The sequence below is a fragment of the Mauremys reevesii genome, linkage group 2 (genome assembly GCF_016161935.1).
Source record: "Mauremys reevesii isolate NIE-2019 linkage group 2, ASM1616193v1, whole genome shotgun sequence".
In the NCBI taxonomy this organism is placed as follows: domain Eukaryota; kingdom Metazoa; phylum Chordata; order Testudines; family Geoemydidae; genus Mauremys; species Mauremys reevesii.
Window position 1 is genome coordinate 146,981,017 of NC_052624.1, and position 17,350 is coordinate 146,998,366.

Sequence of the window (17,350 nt, forward strand, 5' to 3'; positions counted from 1 at the left end):
TAGTGGAGCCCAGCCACCGCCTCGCTGCGGAGGAGCTGCGGAGCTGACACAGCAGGATGGTGAGTCCCCCCCACCCCCCAGCCCCTCACTGGAACCAGCGTCCAGCTCCTGGACAGGGCTGTTCTGAGTAGGAGCCGTCGGACCGCTCCCGTGGGCAGGGGCACTGTGCTGAGAGTGCCCCCCCAGAACGGCTCCAGCCCCACCACATCCTAGGGCAAAGGAGAGCTAGGGCCTGTGCTGAGAGTGCCCTCCCCACCCAGAACGGCTCCAGCCCCCCACGTCCTGGGGCAAGGAGCAGCCCCTCAGCATGCAGCAGGGCACTAACTTGGGGGGACCGGCCTGGGCCATGCCAGAGCCCCATTGCCAGCCCCTAGATACCCATTGTCAGTGCCCCCCAGCCCCAGCACTGCCAGCAGACCCCAAAACCTCACTGCTGTGCCCCTAGAGCCCCATTGTCAGCACCAGCTCCCCCTCCCCCCGAGCCCCATTGCCAGCCCCTGCCCCACAGCTTACAGCCCCCGTGGGGAACATGCAGCCAAAGAAAGAAGGGAAGGGAAGAACTCAGCATCCCTGAGATTACTGGTGACCTTTCCCTGCCTCTCTCCAGCTCTCGCCCACCCACAGACCCAGAGCCCTTCCCCCACTAGCAGCTGACCCACCTCGCCCACCCCCATGCAGATACCTGCTCTAGAGAGCCCCTTCCCCCGCCCCGCCCCATTGAGAGGTTTGAGGGGAGTTGGAACATGCTGGGGGTTATCAGTGGTTTAAAACTGTTTGTTTGAATCACACTGAGAACCAGGCACCGGGAGAGGGAGGCACCTTTTGTGCCAGCAAGGGGCTCCCCTTTTGCTGCTTGTGCCCACTGGCACACATCACAGGGCTCCTCAATGGGGCTGGCATGTGGCACAGAGCTCCTCACTGATTGGCTCTGCTGGGCTCAGCAGGATTCCTTGTGCTATCATTGGCTCTGCCAGGGACAGTAAGATTCCCTGCTCTCTCATTGGCTCTGCTGGGCTCAGTAAGGATTCCCTGTGCTCTGATTGGCTCTGCCAGGGACAGCAGGATTCCTTGTGCTCTCATTGGCTCTGCCAGAGACAGCAGGATTCCCTGCTCTCTCATTGGCTCTGCCGGGGACTGCAGGATTCCCTGTGCTTTGATTGGCTCTGCCAGAGACAGCAGGACTCCTTGCACTCTGATTGGCTCTTTCCCCTGCAGGCCAGCCGGAAAGCCGGGACACGAAGCAAAGCTGCCGCCAAGCGCGCCCAGAGGGGCTCCTCCAACGTCTTCTCCATGTTTGAGCAGTCTCAGATCCAGGAGTTCAAGGAGGTGAGGGTGCCATGGTCCATTGCATGTGAACGCCAGCCAGGGGCGGCTCTAGGGATTTTGCCGCCCCAAGCACAGCAGGCAGGCTGCCTCTGGCGATTTGCCTCTGGAGGGTCCGCTGGTCCCGTGGCTTCGGCGGACCTCCCGCAGCGGGAGGTCCGCCGGACCAGCGGACCACACCTGCGGGAGGTCCGCCAAAGCCGCGGGACCAGCGGACCCTCCTCAGGCAAGCCGCCGAAGGCAGCCTGCCTGCCGCCCTCACAGCACCGGCAGAGCGCCCCCCGCGGCTTGCCGCCCCAAGCACGGGCTTGGCGTGCTGGGGCCTGGAGCCGCCCCTGACGCCAGCACGCCGGGGAGCCCGGGCAATGCACATGGTGCCCACACCGGGATATGGCCCATGGTGAGAGCAGGGTCAGGGCCATGGCCTTCGCAAAGAGAGAGGGAAGAATATGCAGCGCTAGCTCCCCCAAGTAATCACAGCACACACAGAGCAAGCTAGAACCTGAGCATCATCCATCTTGCAGGAAGGCTGCAGCATAACATGACTTTATGTCTTAGAATCCAGAAACTTAACACAAAAGAACCAAAACCAGAGAGAGACAAAACAGGCTGCTCCCTGTGGCAGCGAGGCCTAACTCACCCCATCTCTAGGCAGACTGACTGCACAGGATCCAGATCGCAGGCTACCCTGCAGAGCCCCCCAAGCCTGCAAGCAGGACCAGGAATCCCCTTATAATTTAACATGACAGCTCAGACTTTTCACACAGTTTGCAATACACCACACTTTGCATTGGCCGGCTGGTTTCTGAGCCTCTCACGGTCACGTTTTTAGCTCTTCTCCCCAACCATGAGGTACTTGTTTGGAACCAAAGCTGAGATTCTCCCCAAATCACCTGACTCCAGGAGCTGGAGCTTGAAGGGGGAAATGCCAAATATCATGACACTTGCAAGTCAGCAATGCTGAGGCTGCAGAGAATAATGTGGCCTAGGGACTCAGCCATGGCAAGCTGGGCTGGAGCTCCCCACTCCTGCTGGGCCACAGCTAGGGAGAGGGGAAGATGCCAGTTGGAGGGAGGTTCTGCCCTACCGGGAGAGTGAGGGGGCTGGTGCTGAGGGCTGCAAGTAGGCCCAGGCCCCAGGGCTTAGCGTCTCATTCTGTTCCCAGGCATTCAGCTGCATCGACCAGAACCGTGATGGCATTATCACAAAATCAGACCTGAAGGAGACCTATTCCCAGCTTGGTGAGTGAGCACCTCGCCCCCCGCCCTCCCAGTGCACCTTAGCCAGGGGCAGGCACCAAAGCTATTCCCAGTAATCATCATCGTGAAATGCCAGGCCTCATCAACCCCCCCCCAGGCCTGGGAGCTCGCTGCAGGCTTCAAACACAGACCAGGGAGGTGCCCAAAGAATGACAAACCCGTCAGGACATCACCATTTATCTACTTCTGTCCACTCCCTCTATCTAATCTATCTAGATATCTATCTATCACCATCCACCCACTCTATCTATCTATCTATCTACCTACCCCATCCACCCCATCTATCTATCTACCTCATCCACCCCATCTATCTATCTATCTACCTCATCCACCCCATCTATCTATCTATCTATCTACCTACCACCATCCACCCTCTCTATCTATCTATCCCCATCCCACCCCCTCTGGCTTGAGTGGCTTGCCCTCTGGTGGGAAGGCAGCGGAGGTTCTCTGGTTCACCTGGAATTGAAAGGGTCTGAAAGTCCTTAATCTCAGGCACGGCAGCTTTGTGCGAGTTTTGCTTTGGTATTCCCATGTATTGGCCTGGCATCTAGTTCCCCAGCCATGGCCCCATGGCGCCAGGTGCTGCACAGACACAGGATGCAAAAAAAGGGCTGAGTTTTCAGTTCATTCAAAGCAAAACTGGGAAGCTCCTGCACTTACGCTGGGAGCCCAGGAGCAAAAAAAGCCTCTTCTTGCTTCCTCAGCCCTGTGGTGCCGATGTCCCCCGCCACCCCCCGCCCCAGAGCATGGGCCTACCCCTTGTGTCTGAGGAAGAGGGGAGCCCTCGGAGCAGGAAAAAGGCAGGGAATTCTCAACCACCACGGGCCCATGGGCTAGTGCCCAGTAAAGGAGGGTCCTGCCAGTGGGTAACGCCCCTGTGAATGGGGGCATGGGCTGCTGGGGGATCCTGCACCGCCGGGGAGCGGATGGGGCCAGGGGAACTGCTCTAACAAGACAAGCCCTTTATGTTACAAATCGATGGAGGAAGCCAGCTGCTAGCTCCAAAACTACCCAGTCCCCCGCCCCCTTGGCAGACAGCAGGAGCTGGCTGCTTATCGGCAGGGCCGCTGATTAAGTAGCAGGCACGCTCTTTCCACCGGGCACTTGAGCTTGGCATCTCATGATTTCCTCCCCCTGAGTCATCACTGATAAGCCCGGCTCCGCTTGCTCTGCAGTCATGTGGAGGTCCGCTGAGGCGGTCTCCTGCGCATGACTGCTTGGGGCCCGGCTCAGGGGCGAAGCGGCCTCCTCCTTGAGCAGCACAAGGCACGGGCACGGGTTCAGCTCGGATCCCGGCCCGGCCCCTCTGGTGCCTTTATCAAAGGGGGCTCTGCAGAGGTGGCTCTCTCCACCGACGCTGCCACGGAGATCAGCCTATAGACCCCAACTGAGATCAAGGGGACCCGTCGTGCTGGGCCCTGCCCCCCACCCCCGACCCAGAGCAAGGGAACCTGTCGTGTCAGGCCCTGCACCCACCCTGACAGAGATCTGGGGTACCACTGTCATGCCAGGCCCTGCACCCACCGTGATGGAGATTGGGGGCCCCACATCGTGCCAGGTGCTGCCCAGAGGTAGCAGAGGGTGAGAACAGAGCTCAGAGTGGGTCGTGTCATCCAATGGCATGATGTGCCAGCCCCCTAGCTGGAGCTGCCTCCCTGCTCAGGTTGTGCTGGGGTCCGGGCCTCTCGCCGTACAGCGGTGGGGCTCCAGGGGGCAAGGCCCGCTCCTGCCTCCAGAAAACTAACGGTGCTCCGGGCGGGGGGGCCAGCGAGGGAAGATGGGCTCTCACCGGGCCTCCCCTCCTCACCAGGGAAATTGAACATGAAGGATGAGGAGCTGGACGAGATGTTGAAGGAGGGGAAGGGCCCCATCAACTTCACCGTCTTCCTCGCACTCTTCGGGGAGAAGCTGAATGGTGAGTAGGCCAAGAGCCGACTGGGGCCAAGAGCTGGAGGGGGCCCGTTCAACCTGGGCTCTATCGACCTCTGGGAAGTCCCTGGCCCTATCACCAGAGCATCCGAGCGCCTCACCCTCCATGATGAATTGATCCTCACACACACAGGGTTATGAATCCCATGGGACAGATGAGGAAACTGAGGCACAGAGCAACTGGGTGACTTGCCCAAGGTCACACTGGGGTGGCACAGGTTTCCCGCGTCCCAGTCCAGCCCTCACACCGCTGGAGCATCCTCGCTGTGCCCAGCTCTGCTGCCCACTTGCTCTTGGCACCCTCGAGATGACTTCAAGCTACACCCGCAGTGCGGGATGCTGCCATGGTGCCTTTCTCCCTCGCTGGTGACTGTTCCAAATGGAGATTGAAGGTCTCTGCCTGGAAAGGGGGATTCCCTCAATAGCTTTGCCAGCATCCCCTCCTAGGCGTGGCCAGGTCCCTCGTCGCAGGCTCCGGGCGTGAGCCGTGGCTGAGGGCTGCTGGGCCCCACGGGGCTTGGAGACACCGTGATCCATGCTGGGAAAGCCATACAGTCTCCTGCTGCCACTTAACTCAGCTTTTAGCTGCTGGGGTCTTTGGAACCCAATCCCCCCAGCAATGGGCCTGGGCGGGGGGCACAGAGGTGGGGGTGCAGCCGCCCTCTGAGATGTGGCTTTGGGCACCTCAGAGCGGTCGGGGCGCAGGCAGGGTATGCAGGTTCCCAGCACCTCTGAGGAGAGGGAGGGTCGTCGGCTTGTCCTGCCCTGCAGATTCAGAGTGCGAAGAGAAGCAGCGCTGTGCCCCGGCCCCGAGGCAGGTATGGGGGGGCCTAGAGCCGAGGGAACATGGCTGGGGAGCCTCAGCCTCATCCTGAGCTAACCAGCCCCCCTGCCCTCCTCCCAGGCACCGACCCGGAGGAATCCATCCTCAACGCTTTCAAACTCTTCGACCCCAACGGAACCGGCCATGTGAACAAGGACGAGTGAGTCAAAGCGCCCCAAGTCGGGGTGGGGGGGGAGTTGCAGGCCTGGGGGAACCCAACACCCCTAGGCCCACAGGGACACGAGCAGCCCCTGCTTCTGCGGCCTCAGCTTTTGGGAGCCCAGGTGGAGATGCCCTTGGCCTGGTGTCTTGAGGGGGCTGCGCGCCCCCAGATCTGACTGACCTCAATGGTGGGGGCCCAGGGTGTCTCAGGCTGGGCTCTCAGGGCCAGATTCCCAGGTGCCCGATGGCTCGCGGGGCGGGGGAGGCCTCTCCAGTGAATGGCAAGGCCAGGAGCAGAGCCGGCTCTGTGCCACCCTGGTGCTGGGGACATCCTGGGCCAAACTGGGCGTGGGCTGGAACCAGGAGGAGGCCTGGCTGGGCCCCCCTGTCACTGCCCCAGTGGGGAAATGGCCATGAGGGGCGGAGCAAGCCGCCACAGCATGTGGGGCGGGGGTACGGGGGGCGGGGCGGGGCTGAACGGGTCCCAGCAACTGAGAGGCCAGTTCGGAAAATGTGGGGTTAAAAAAAGTCTCTGTGTGCAGTGGGCAGGTCTGTCTAGTCCTGTGGGGCCTGTGCCCCTGGAATCACCCCCACCCCCGACCCTGCCCCCCTGCCAGACCTTACCCAGCTCCTGTCCCCCAGGCCCTGTCTCTCAGATCCTTCCAGCCCCTGCCCCCCTTCAACCCTCACCCTGCCCCTTGCCAGGCCCCAGCTGGCCCCTACTCCCCCTTAGGCCCCAGCCCCCCAGTCTCTGCCTGGCCCCAGCTGAGCTGGGCACTCGGGGGCAGTAGGCACAAACCCAAGGCTCTGCGTTCTCACTCACGTCCTGTTTCATTTGCAGGTTTAAGCAGCTCCTGCTGACCCAGGCAGACAAGTTCACCCCGGAGGAGGTGAGACGGCCCCTGCTCTCCCCCGCCCCCAATCTGTTGGGCCCAGGGACTCCCCCTGCCTTTAACCCCACGGGTTGGCAGGAACCCCCTCCTTGCTGCACTGGGAAACACAAGCAGGTGTGTGTGTGGCTTTGCATTACACACTCCCCCGTGGCAGATCTGGGTGCCCGCCAGCCGCTCAGGTCTTTGGTGCCCAGGCTGCGGCCTCCCTCGTGACTCCTGCCCCGCAAAGTCGCTGAGATCCCTGCCCACGACTCATGTCCTCACCCCCGCTCTCTCCTACCCAGGTGGAGCAGATGTTTGCGGTGACGCCCATCGACGTGGCGGGAAATATCGATTACAAATCCCTTTGTTACATCATCACCCACGGCGACGAGAAGGAGGACTGATGGGTGATGCGGACAATCGGCATGTGCCCCACGCCTAGCGCCATTGAAATAAAAGCCCAAGCCCATCAAACAAGAGCCCCCTGTGTGTGACTGGTGGGAAGCCCCATCTGTGGCCAAGGGGGAATATATGGAGATATACCTATCTCAGAGAGCTGGAAGGGACCCTGAAAGGTCATTGAGTCCAGCTCCCTGCCTTCACTAGCAGGACCAAGTACTGATTTTGCCCCAGATCCCTCAGTGGCCTCCTCAAGGACTGAACTCACAACCCTGGGTTTAGCAGGCCAATGCTCAAACCACTGGGCCAGGCACAGCTCAAGGCCATTCCCTAAGCACTGGGTGCGAGGCCAGGGGGACCCGGGCACAAGGACCTGTGGGTGACTGGGATGCAAAGGGCCTCTCCTGAGCATGCAGCCCATGGTGCCCTCCTCCACTGTGGGCCCCGGTGGGGAGCGGCGGGCAGGCCCCGGGACGGAGGAGGACGCAAGCCATGTAGGGTTGCTCTCCCATGATGGAGGCAGGGGGCATTGGGAATCCACCCTGCAGGAAGCAGCCTGGGGGAGACGCGGTTCAGATTGAAAGCTCACCCCTGTGGATGTGGCCCCCCCAGCACAGCAGAGGAAGGATTGTCACAGGATCGTCTCCTGGCCTGAGAGGTGAGAGCCCCCTCTGCACAGGGGAGCCGGGTGACCAAAAGGCAATACCTGCAGTCACCATGTCCCACTTGCTCCCCCGCCCTGTCCCATATCTCCCTCCACGTTAACCACGGTGAGCTCGGGACACGGGGCGGGTTCGCTGGTGGCCACTTTCCCCTCCTGCGCTCGCAAGTCCTCGGGCGCGTCTTGTTCTGAGCCAACAGCTTCCGTTCCCTTTCCTGCTCCCGGGCCCCACTCTTGTCTGGGGGGCGAGGGGGGAAGGAGCTGCAGGGGCCAAGGCCACCATAGCCACGCCCAGCCTGTGACGCCGTCAGGGCCCTGCCCTGGGATAAGGCAGGAAGGAAAGGCAGACGACAGGCCAGAGAGATGTAGGATTGTGGCTGAGACAAACGTTTCTCAAGCAGCCTCAGCAGCGCTGGAGCCAAAAGGCTCGTTTCTGCCTGCCCGCCCTCCCTGCCCAGCAGGGGCATGAAGCCAGCCACACGTTGTCCAAAGCACTTTATTCATAAGGAAGCCAAAAGCAGCAGGGGGGAAAAGGGGGTCAGATGCCCAGCTGGTACAAATCGGCATGGCCTGGTGCTGTGCCCACGTGCACCGGCTCAGCATCCGGCCCACGATATCCAGCAGAAGAGATGCCAGAGCCAAGCTGATGGCCAAGGGCTGGCAGAGTCACTGTCCTCCGGTTGTCTGCTCCGGTCTGCAGTGGTCCTGGATGGGGGAGACAGCAGCGTGGGGCAGTCAGCCTGTGAGCTTAGCCAGCAGGGGTCCTGCTTTCCGCCTTCAGCTCCAGGCTCTACCCACCGTCTCCTCCACAGCCCCGACTGAGCTAGCCCCCCATAAACCCCCCAGCTGCCCACACTGCCTGGGGCTCATAACCCTGGGTGGCGTTCGGAGCACCCACTGGTGAGCGGGTCCCCAAAGCACCCACCCCTGTGGACACATGTAGCCGTCAGTGTGTGCTCCAGGCCCCGCTCCAGGCCCAATCCCTAGAGCTGAGCGTGGGGCAGCCCCAGCTGTGGAGCCGTAGCTCTTTAGCACAAGCTGTGGAGCTTCTGCTTTAAGCTCTGCCGGTCCCCAGTGTGCAGCCACCCTGCCCAGGGCATCAGACCAAGGAGCACATGGGCCCCGGAGACACCACAGCCCTCACAGGGCCAGGCCGGGCTGAAGCACTTGGTTGAAGGAGTCCTGGCTGCTGCTCCAGCGTCACCTTCAGGTCTGGCTTATAGCACCATGCTCTGAGCACCAGTGAGTCTCGCTCCCCACCTCGCTCCCCCAGCCCGGGGATCTGCTTTGAGGTATCACATACCCAGCTGGCCCTATGCCGTGCTCCAGCCAGCCAGTTCTGTGCATCGCAGGCGGGCGCAATCAGCAGCAGCGAGAAGCTTTGGGGAATCAGCGTGGCCTCGGGGAAAGCGGCGGGCATCAGTTGGAGAACTCTGGAGGGAAAGCCAGCGTTTCTGGGTCAGAGCAGCTCTAGGCCGGCCCAGGCCAGGGGGCGGCTGAGCCCTAGCGGGATAATCCAGTGGATGGGGGAAGAACAAGGCAGGGGGAGGATCCCTGGAGATGCGGGAGGGGGTGAATTCTGTGGGGGACAATTCCTGGGGTGCGGGTGATTGCTGGGCCAGGAGATGGAGAGCCCAGTCGATGTTTCTGGGAGAAGCCCCGAGGAGCCTGGGCCGAAGTTTCCCATGGGGGATGAACTGCGGCCTACGCGCTCTCACCTGGGGGCTCCTTGCACATTCTGATGCTGATGCAGATGTCTGCGGCCTCATCACCATTCTGCAGTCCGTCCATGAGCTGCTCTTTGTACTTTTTCAGCAGCGATTTGCAATTTCGGGCCAGGCGTTTGCCCACGGATCTGCACACGGAGTTCAGGGCCTTGTTGATAGCGTCCTGCGGCGAGAGCCCTGACACGTGAGCTATTGCACCGCGCTCCGCCCACCCTTTCCTCTCCCATAACTTCACCATCAGCCAGGGAATCATCCCTCGGTCCACTCCCCACCTCTCCCTCTCCTTCCCCACTCTCCCATCACCATCACGCCCTCTGCTCTCCCCCGCCCATCTTCTCCCTCATCCCACCGTTCCTCGCCCCACCACACACTTCCTCAGGCCCTCTGCTCTAACCACTGGCCAACAGGCAGCACAAGCAGCACTGGGTGACTTACCTCGTCGGGGTCATCGCCAGCCAGCTGTTTGAGCTTCCCCACAATCTGGGTGCAGAGCGCGCACTTCTTGTTAGGGGGCCGAGCCTCGTCTTCCTCCTCCAGCTGATCCCACTGTCCCAGAGAGAACCGAGAGGCCCTGTAGTGAAGCTATGGGACCAGGGACCTGTGCGGCCGGGCCCAGGGCAGCAGTAACCGGGGTGTAGGGGACGCCCAGCCCGAGAGGGGTTCTCAGAGGAGTTGGGCCGGGTGTTCCATTGTTACCTTCTCTGACCACAGGGCAGCAGTATCCCCGCCATTATCTATCTCAATCGCTCGTCTAACATTATTCTTAGTTATTATTCATACTGCAGGAGCACCCAGGAAGGTGATTATGGGGCAGGGCCCTGGTGCCAAGCGCTGCACAAATGCAGAACAAAGTGACATGCTCCCTGCCCCAAAGACCACCGCACAAACTTCAGTGTATTTATTAAGGCTGGTTGAACATTTCCCCTTGAAGCTGTTTTTCAGTAGGAAACTGGGTTTTCGACTCGGCAAAATGCTCCCTGGAAAGTATCTGCTTCCCATGGGAAATGTCACTTGTTCAGCCAAAAAAACCAGAGCAAACAAAATATTTTGATGCCGAAGTGTCTCATGGGAGCTGTAGTTCAGGTGCTTCCAGCTTCCAGCCTCCTCTATGGACCAGGCTCCCCAGCTGAACATCATCTCCCATGATGCACTGAGGAGAGGTGGTGGCCACAATAAGAAGGGAGACTGTAATGCATCATGGGAGATGTAGTATAGCCAGCCATAGAGGAGAATGGGTGCATGAGGCACCTGAACTACAATTCCCAGGAGGCACCACAGCAGCATTTGCAAAACCGAAATATTATGGTTTTCAATATTTTTGCTGAAAATTTGAAATTTCCCATGAGGGAAAAAAACAGCTCTAAATTTATCATTTCAACACCCCCCCCCCCGCCAGGAGGCAGGGCTGTGCTATGCTCCCCATTTTCCAGATGGGGAAACTGAGGCACAGAGAGACAACGTGACCTGCTCAAGGTCACTCAGGGAGTCTGTGGCAGGGCAGGCTAGTGCCTTCACCGCTGAACCACCCTTCCTCACCCACACAAGTGAAGTTTTGCCTATCTTGGCCTGGAGTGGGGAGGTGGGCGTCAAGGGGGTGGAGCTAGGGCGATGGGATAAGGGAGGGTAGTGGAGTTGGAAGCAGAAGGTGAAGAACTTGGGTTGTGGAGTGGAAGGGCTGCTGCAGTGGCTGGCTCCTGCCATTGCCTCACTAGCTGCCCCAGCTCCTCCCTGGTGCTGGGGGGCAGGGAGAGAAGCAGGGGCAGCTGGCTGGGTTGACTCGCCTGTGGGTCATAAGTGGCTCCTGCAACCTCAGCTGCAGCCATTCAGCACCCCTCCGTGCTGCCCCCTCACTCCACCTTTTGTCACCCAACTGCAGTCAGTTCCTCTCCCCTCGCTCCCTGCATGGGCAGCAAGCGGGGAAAGGACGCGGCATGGAAAAGGGGTTGGGGAGAGTTGGACGCGGCTCCAGCACCCGCCCAAGGAAAGGGGGACAGAGAGCCAGACGCGGCTCCAGCACCCGCCCAAAGAAACGGGGGACGAGAGATGGACGCGGCTCTAGCACTCACCAGAGGAACGTCGGCCCAGAGGCTCGTGCAGTACTGCTCTCTCTGGCATTCCACGGCCGTGGCCACATCCTGGCACCAGAACTTGGGTCCTTGCAAACATCGCGTGGGAACCAAATCTTGGCTGGCAAACACTGCCAAACAAAGACAAGTGTGAGGTGCACAGAGCCCTGTGGACTTGTAATGCCCTCTAGCTGGCCCAGGGGCGCTTCCCCCAGGAGAATGTGAGCTCCCAACCCGTATCTGGTGTGTCACGCTCTGTCCCCACGTCCAGCCCCACAGCGTTTCTGCCATTCAGCCTGGTAAATCTTGAACTCTAGATAATAACACGTTCTGCATGCAGTGTGCATCAGTCTCACCTTGCCAATGGGATGTCTCAAGATACAAAGAGACACTACAAGGGCAGGCTACAGGATCAGAGTTTCTCCGGGAGGTACAGAACCAGTGTCTTCCTGGGTGTGACTGTTGATTCCCGTGGGGTTATGCCGATGGGGGGGGGGCGTGGTCTGCCCCAGTGGGTCATTCATAGGACTCATAGACTTTAAGGTCAGAAGGGACCATTATGATCATCTAGTCTGACCTCCTGCACAACGCAGGCCACAGAATCTCACCCACCCACTCCTGTATCAAACCTGTGTCTGAACCATTGAAGTCCATTCATTACCCTTTCCATTAACACGCAAGAAAAAAAAACTGAGCTTTTCTAGTAATAGATACCAAAAGGAAGGGCTAAGCAGGATCTGCTGCTGTCTGGAGCATCCCAAAATCCTCAGGAGGAACATTATATTATGATGATGATGTATTTGAATTACCAGGACCCCGTTATGCCAGGCAATGTACAAACACACAACAAAGAGACAGTCTCTGCCCTAAAGCTACGGAAAACTGGTCTAGCTGCACCGTGGGAGCCTTGTCCACAGGAACATGGTGGGACTCACCAGACCACCAGAGCAGAACCAGGGCCCAGTCCAGACAGGACCCTGCCTCTGATAATACCCAAGACCAGAGGCATCAAAGGAAGAGGCAGGCAAATCCAAAAGCAAATCGCCAGCTTCCCTTCCTACCCGCCTCTGTTGCCACGCTCTGTGGATTCTGCTAGCTCAGCGAGCAGAGCGGTCAGCCCCGAGTGTCTAAAACTCAGGAGTCAGGACTCCAAAATCATGAGATTTGAAATTAACAGGGGGGGGTCTTTTTATTGGCCTCCTGGGGCTGGCATGTTTTGAGGTCCACGTGTTTCTCTTCAGCCTTAAAGACGAAAAATTCCCTTTTTGCCTGAAAGGAAAGCGGAGACGCTGACCTAATCACCTGATCCCCGCAGCCGGGGCGCTGGTGAAATTAGCACATGCCACGAGGCTGGCGTTACCAGGCAGAGCTCTCCATGCCGCTGAGCGCCTGTCGGAGCCGGCTGGGTCCACGTTCTACAATTCTGGATTGACTCATTGTTCTCACCAGCATGACTGGGCCTGACCTGCTGGCTGGCCGGCAAACCCCAGAGCCCTTTGGACCATAACTCTGTTTGCCCCCTCCCATCTCGCTGGTCCAGAAGCAGATGCACCTGCCTGTTAGCAGCGCATGGCTCCTAAAACCCATCGGCGCTCTTGGCTGGCTCCCGGCTGGGGCCTGGCAATGGAGGTGGGGGGGATGGGAAGCAAGCCTACCCCTCCCTCACTTCTTACCTGTGGCCACAGCGAAGAGCAATGGGAGGACGAGTATTGAAGCCATTGGAGCCCGACGATTGCTGGAATGGCTGGCCAGCGCTCTCGCGGTGGCTTTTATAGCCCAAGTGAAGGAGGCGGAGGGGTCTGGCTGGGCCAGTGAGAGCTTCTGAAAGCCGGAGAGACCTTAAAAAGGAGTGTTGAGGTCCTGCTGCCCCCGCTTCCCCCCCCCCCCCGACCCCTGCTGCTGTTCCTTCCTCCTACGCCCCTGGCTTTCTGCAGAGATGCTCACCACAGAAACTAACCAGACACAGGAGGCAGCAACCACCACAGGCTCTACTCTGTTGGGGGCCGGTTTCCTCTCCCCCTGCCTCCTCCGTGGGCTCCCTGCACCCCATCCCTGGGGCCCTGGTATCTTCCCCTCTGCCTTAGAGAGGTACTTAGTCCCTGCTCCTGTTCACATCAGCAAGGCAGTACCGGGTCCTAAGCCCAACCAGCAGGTGCTTTCATTGCAGCTGGGTGGGACCGTGCCTGGCCCAGTTAATACATGGTTTGGGGGTGATTTCCAGGTTCCCAGCCTCCTCATTGCAGCCGCTGTCTTCTCTGACTCACCAGAGCTGGGGGTCGGCCCCCGTCGGGGACCACAGCTCAGCGCCAGGCAGCTGGGAACAATCGCAGAAGCAGCTGGTGGTTTCCAGCTCAGGCCTCTGTCTGTTTGCTCACAGGCGAGTGGCGGCCTCTGCGCTCAGAGAGCAGAACCCCGCGGTTCATCTTTGCTGGTTCCCAGCTGCTTTGGTCCAAGCTGGCGTCACTGCATGGGTGTCACATCAAGGTGCTGTGGCATGGGTCCACCGCGAGTTATATCTCCCATGATCAAATCGGCCGAGATGCCTTCTAATATACTGAGCTAAGCTGGACCTAGCATAGACCCTCGTGGCACCTGCCACTCACTTATGGTCATCACAAAAATTAATCAGTGGTGAGTTGGCCAGTTTCCAAGCCGTACCTGAACTTTAGCCCTCCAATCTATGACTGATTGATTTCCTCTTGTTATGGACTTTGCCAAAGGCTTTTTGAAAGTCACAGGAACACAGCAACAGTCAAACTGGATCAGACTGAGATCCAGCCAGCACAGTAGCCCGTCTATGACAGTGATAGCACCAAATGCTGCAGAAAAAGGAGTAAGTCCCCTCAGGAGTGGCACCAGGGTTTTTGCCGCCCTAGGCAGCAGCGCTCCTCCTCTGAGCATTCGGCAGTGGGGGTCCTTCCGCTCCGTGTCTTTGGGGCACTTCGGCAGCGGGTCCCAGAGCGAGTGAATTTCCACCGAAGACCCAGAGCGGAAGGACCCCCCCACTGCCGAATTTCTGCTGAGGGCGGCAAAATGCCACCCCCCAAATCCTGCCACCCTAGGGTCGCCTAGTGGAAGCGCCGGCCCTGAGTACCCTGTGGTAGCAGATGTGGGATAACCTGACCCCCATTTAAGTCTCCCCCTAATTCCTGAAGCACAAGGTTTAATTTCCCCCCAAAATGCATGTTAGCTTTAACATGAACTCCGGGATATTCTGGCTAACCATATAAATGTCCAACCCCTTTTTCAAACTTGCAAAAGGCTTGACATCCGGTGGCAGAGAGTTCCACAGTCTAATCATGTCTTGTGCAAAACACTCTTTCATCAGTTTCCCGCATCTTCACTTCATCGAATGCCCCCTTGTTCTTGTGTTATGGGACAGAGAGAACGGAAACTGTGTTCCCAATCGCCCATCTCTAGACCAATTATTACAGGTAGCGGCACATGTAATTAAGGTCGCCTGATACGTCCCATTATGAGAGCCTGTTTTCAGATACTTATAGCTTTGCCAAATTTGATTCTTTCAGGCTGAAATTTTCCATGCTGGGTGTCTACCACAGGCTTAATTTGAGGGGGCAGAGTTTCAACAAAAAATGTTTCAGCAGTTTCTCTGAATGAGGTGAGAAATATACAGGATTTTCCCCCCAACTAAAAAATTCCTTTCAGCGGTTTCATTGAGAACCCCTAGATTCTGCATGCTTTGGAGCAGGGGCTTGAAATCTGGTGAAGAGATCACCTTCCGGTCAGAGCTGTGCCTTGTGCTGCCCATGTGAAAATTCACCCACCTTTGGCAAAATTGCAAGGCTTTGAAAAATTGCAGTCTGTACATCTCACTCGGGACTTATTAGAGTTTGGTAGGGTGGCTAGATTTCATGTGCCCTGAGGATGCTTCATCCCCTCAAAGCGCCTACATGTGCCATCCCCACAGAGCGATGGAGCATGTTCCAGCCTGAGGCTGCATGAGCTAAGAAGGACTGTCCCTGCAATTGGTGCTTGGCACTGTGGTGCTGGACACCAGCAAAGAGACTGTCATGGACAATCTAGAGGGGACAGGGACAGAAGGGGCTATTCCCTCTAAAGAACACTCCCCGCCCGGACCTGGAATGGAACCCAAGGTGCCTGAATCTCAGTGTTCCTCTGTTAGAAGCACAGGTCTGTGAAACTTGCTGATAAAGTGTGTGTCTGCATAATGCGCATCCAGTAGCTGGACACAGAGGATAACAACCTACTACTACTGACAGTTACTTGTTAGCTCTAGCGGCAGAGGTCTGTGGGGTGCAGCTAAAGATTCCAACCCCGCTGATGACCCACATGGAATGAGAAGTGTTAATTAGACCCAAAGAGCCTGACCCTGGAGGATTGGTCAGGCTCAGGAAGGAGTTACAAGGCTAGCTGGGAGGAGCTGGCCCAGGAGAGGTGGGCTGTTCTCTGGGAAGGGCCTGGCAGGAGGCAGGTGAAGGGAGAACCTACAAGGGAGTTGATGGGTGGAGGAAGTTGCTTAGTTTGTATTTTTGGCTGGGTCTGAGTCTTGCTGAGGGAAGCCCTGTAAGCGGCTGCTCTGGAAGACGTGTGAGGCAGAAAAGGCGCCCGGGTAGGGGCGGAAGACGCTGTGTTACCGGACATCACCCATTGGGGACGTCACTACCCCAGAAAGGTAGCCTTACCTGGCCGGAGGGCCTCATCGCTGCTGTCCCAGACCAGTGAAGTCCAGAGAGAGTGGCGGAGTGGATGAAATACTGTGTCGTGCCGCAAGGAGGTGCTCCGGGACAGTGCAGCTACGTCGGGGTTGAATTACGGCTCCCCAGGCAACCAGACCATATATGAACTAGGACATTACTTTGCCTCTCGGGCCGTGTCTACTTACCCTTTTAGGCAGCCTCTTGGGAGGGATGTTGTGAAAGTCCCACGTCAACTGGCTGTCCTTTGCCCACTACTTTATTGACCTGTTTAAAGAATGAGTATGTTTCCTTTGCAGAAACCAGGCTGGCTAGCCCCTATCACATGCCCACCTTCCCGAGGTTTTATTCTGATATTTTTGTTTCTCTGCCCGGGATGGATTACTCACTGCTCTGTAATTCCCCACATCCCACCTACAGCCTTCCTTAAATACAGGTTCAATGCTTACCACCCTCAATCCTCGGCTACCGTTGCTGCTGTTCATGAGAGATTGCCTCTTTTTCCCGGCAGCTCAGCCTCTAGCTCTTTAGAACTCTTGGCTGGACCATCTGGGCCTGGTGACTTATTGTTTTTTAAATGACCAATTTATTCCCGTACCTCCTCTTCCGATACCTTGGTCTCTAGCAACACCTCATTCTTATTACCAGGAAACAGCAGGTGCAGGGTGGGTATTCTTGCAACACCCATAGCAGGGGAAATTGATGCAGATAAATCATTTAGCTTCCCAGCAATGCACTTAACTTCCTTCATTGGTCCCTGGTGATCAGTTTCATAGACTCATGGGACTGGAAGAAACCTTGAGAGATCATCTAGTCCAGTCCCCCGCACTGAAGGCAGGATTAAGTATTATCTAGACCATCCCTGACAGGTGTTTGTCTAACCTGCTCTTAAAAACCTCCAATGATGGAGGCGCCACATCCTCCTTAGGCAATTTATTCCAGTGCTTAACCATCCTGACAGGAAGTTTTTCCTAATGTCCAACCTAAGCCTCGCTTGCTGCAATTTAAGCCCATTGCTTCTTGTCCTATCCTCAAAGATTAAAAACAACAATTTCTCTTCCTCCTCCTTGTAACAAGCTTTTACAAACTTGAAAACTGTTATCATGTCCCCTCTCTGTCTTCTGTTTTCCAGCCTAAACAAACTCAGTTTTTTCAATCTTTCCTTATATGTCATGTTTTTCTAGACCTTTAATCATTTTTGTTGCTCTTCTCTGGACTTTCTCCAATTTGTCCACATCTTTCCTGAAATGTGGAGCCCAGAACTGGACACAATACTCCAGTTAAAACAAGGAGTAGTCCTTGTGGCATCTTAGAGACTAACAAATTTATTTGGGCATAAGCTTGCGTGATACAGACTAACACGGCTACCACTCTAAAACCAATGCTCCAATTGAGGCCTAATCAGTGTGGAGTAGAGCAGAAGAATTACTTCTCGTGTCTTGCTTAC

General features: G+C 57.5%; 2 protein-coding genes across 2 annotated transcripts; one reads left to right on the forward strand and one right to left on the reverse strand.

The window, feature by feature from the left end:
* Positions 1 to 6,848, forward strand: MYL7 (myosin light chain 7). Its single transcript, XM_039521678.1, has 7 exons — positions 1 to 59; positions 1,216 to 1,326; positions 2,489 to 2,564; positions 4,396 to 4,500; positions 5,419 to 5,497; positions 6,341 to 6,389; positions 6,677 to 6,848. The coding sequence occupies exons 1-7, from the start codon at positions 57 to 59 to the stop codon at positions 6,776 to 6,778; spliced, it is 525 nt and encodes a 174-aa protein (XP_039377612.1). The 5' UTR covers positions 1 to 56; the 3' UTR covers positions 6,779 to 6,848.
* A 1,066-nt stretch (positions 6,849 to 7,914) lies between these two features.
* On the reverse strand, positions 7,915 to 13,061 carry LOC120398655 (antimicrobial peptide NK-lysin-like). The gene is made up of 6 exons (XM_039526209.1): positions 12,901 to 13,061; positions 11,228 to 11,358; positions 9,597 to 9,707; positions 9,153 to 9,324; positions 8,738 to 8,867; positions 7,915 to 8,139 (listed from the first exon to the last, which is right to left on the reverse strand). The coding sequence occupies exons 1-5, from the start codon at positions 12,944 to 12,946 to the stop codon at positions 8,854 to 8,856; spliced, it is 474 nt and encodes a 157-aa protein (XP_039382143.1). The 5' UTR covers positions 12,947 to 13,061; the 3' UTR covers positions 7,915 to 8,139; positions 8,738 to 8,853.
* Between the last annotated feature and the right edge of the window lie 4,289 nt (positions 13,062 to 17,350).

Coding starts and splice junctions, on each gene's coding strand:
- MYL7 (XM_039521678.1), top strand. Junction 4,501..5,418: donor CTTCGGGGAGAAGCTGAATG/GTGAGTAGGCCA, acceptor CCCTCCTCCCAG/GCACCGACCCGGAGGAATCC. Junction 5,498..6,340: donor GGCCATGTGAACAAGGACGA/GTGAGTCAAAGC, acceptor TTTCATTTGCAG/GTTTAAGCAGCTCCTGCTGA.
- LOC120398655 (XM_039526209.1), bottom strand. CDS start 12,946: ATGGCTTCAATACTCGTCCTCCCATTGCTCTTCGCTGTGGCCACAG. Junction 9,708..11,227: donor TCTGGGCCGACGTTCCTCTG/GTGAGTGCTAGA, acceptor TCTCTGGGACAG/TGGGATCAGCTGGAGGAGGA. Junction 9,325..9,596: donor CTGGCGATGACCCCGACGAG/GTAAGTCACCCA, acceptor CTCTCGCCGCAG/GACGCTATCAACAAGGCCCT.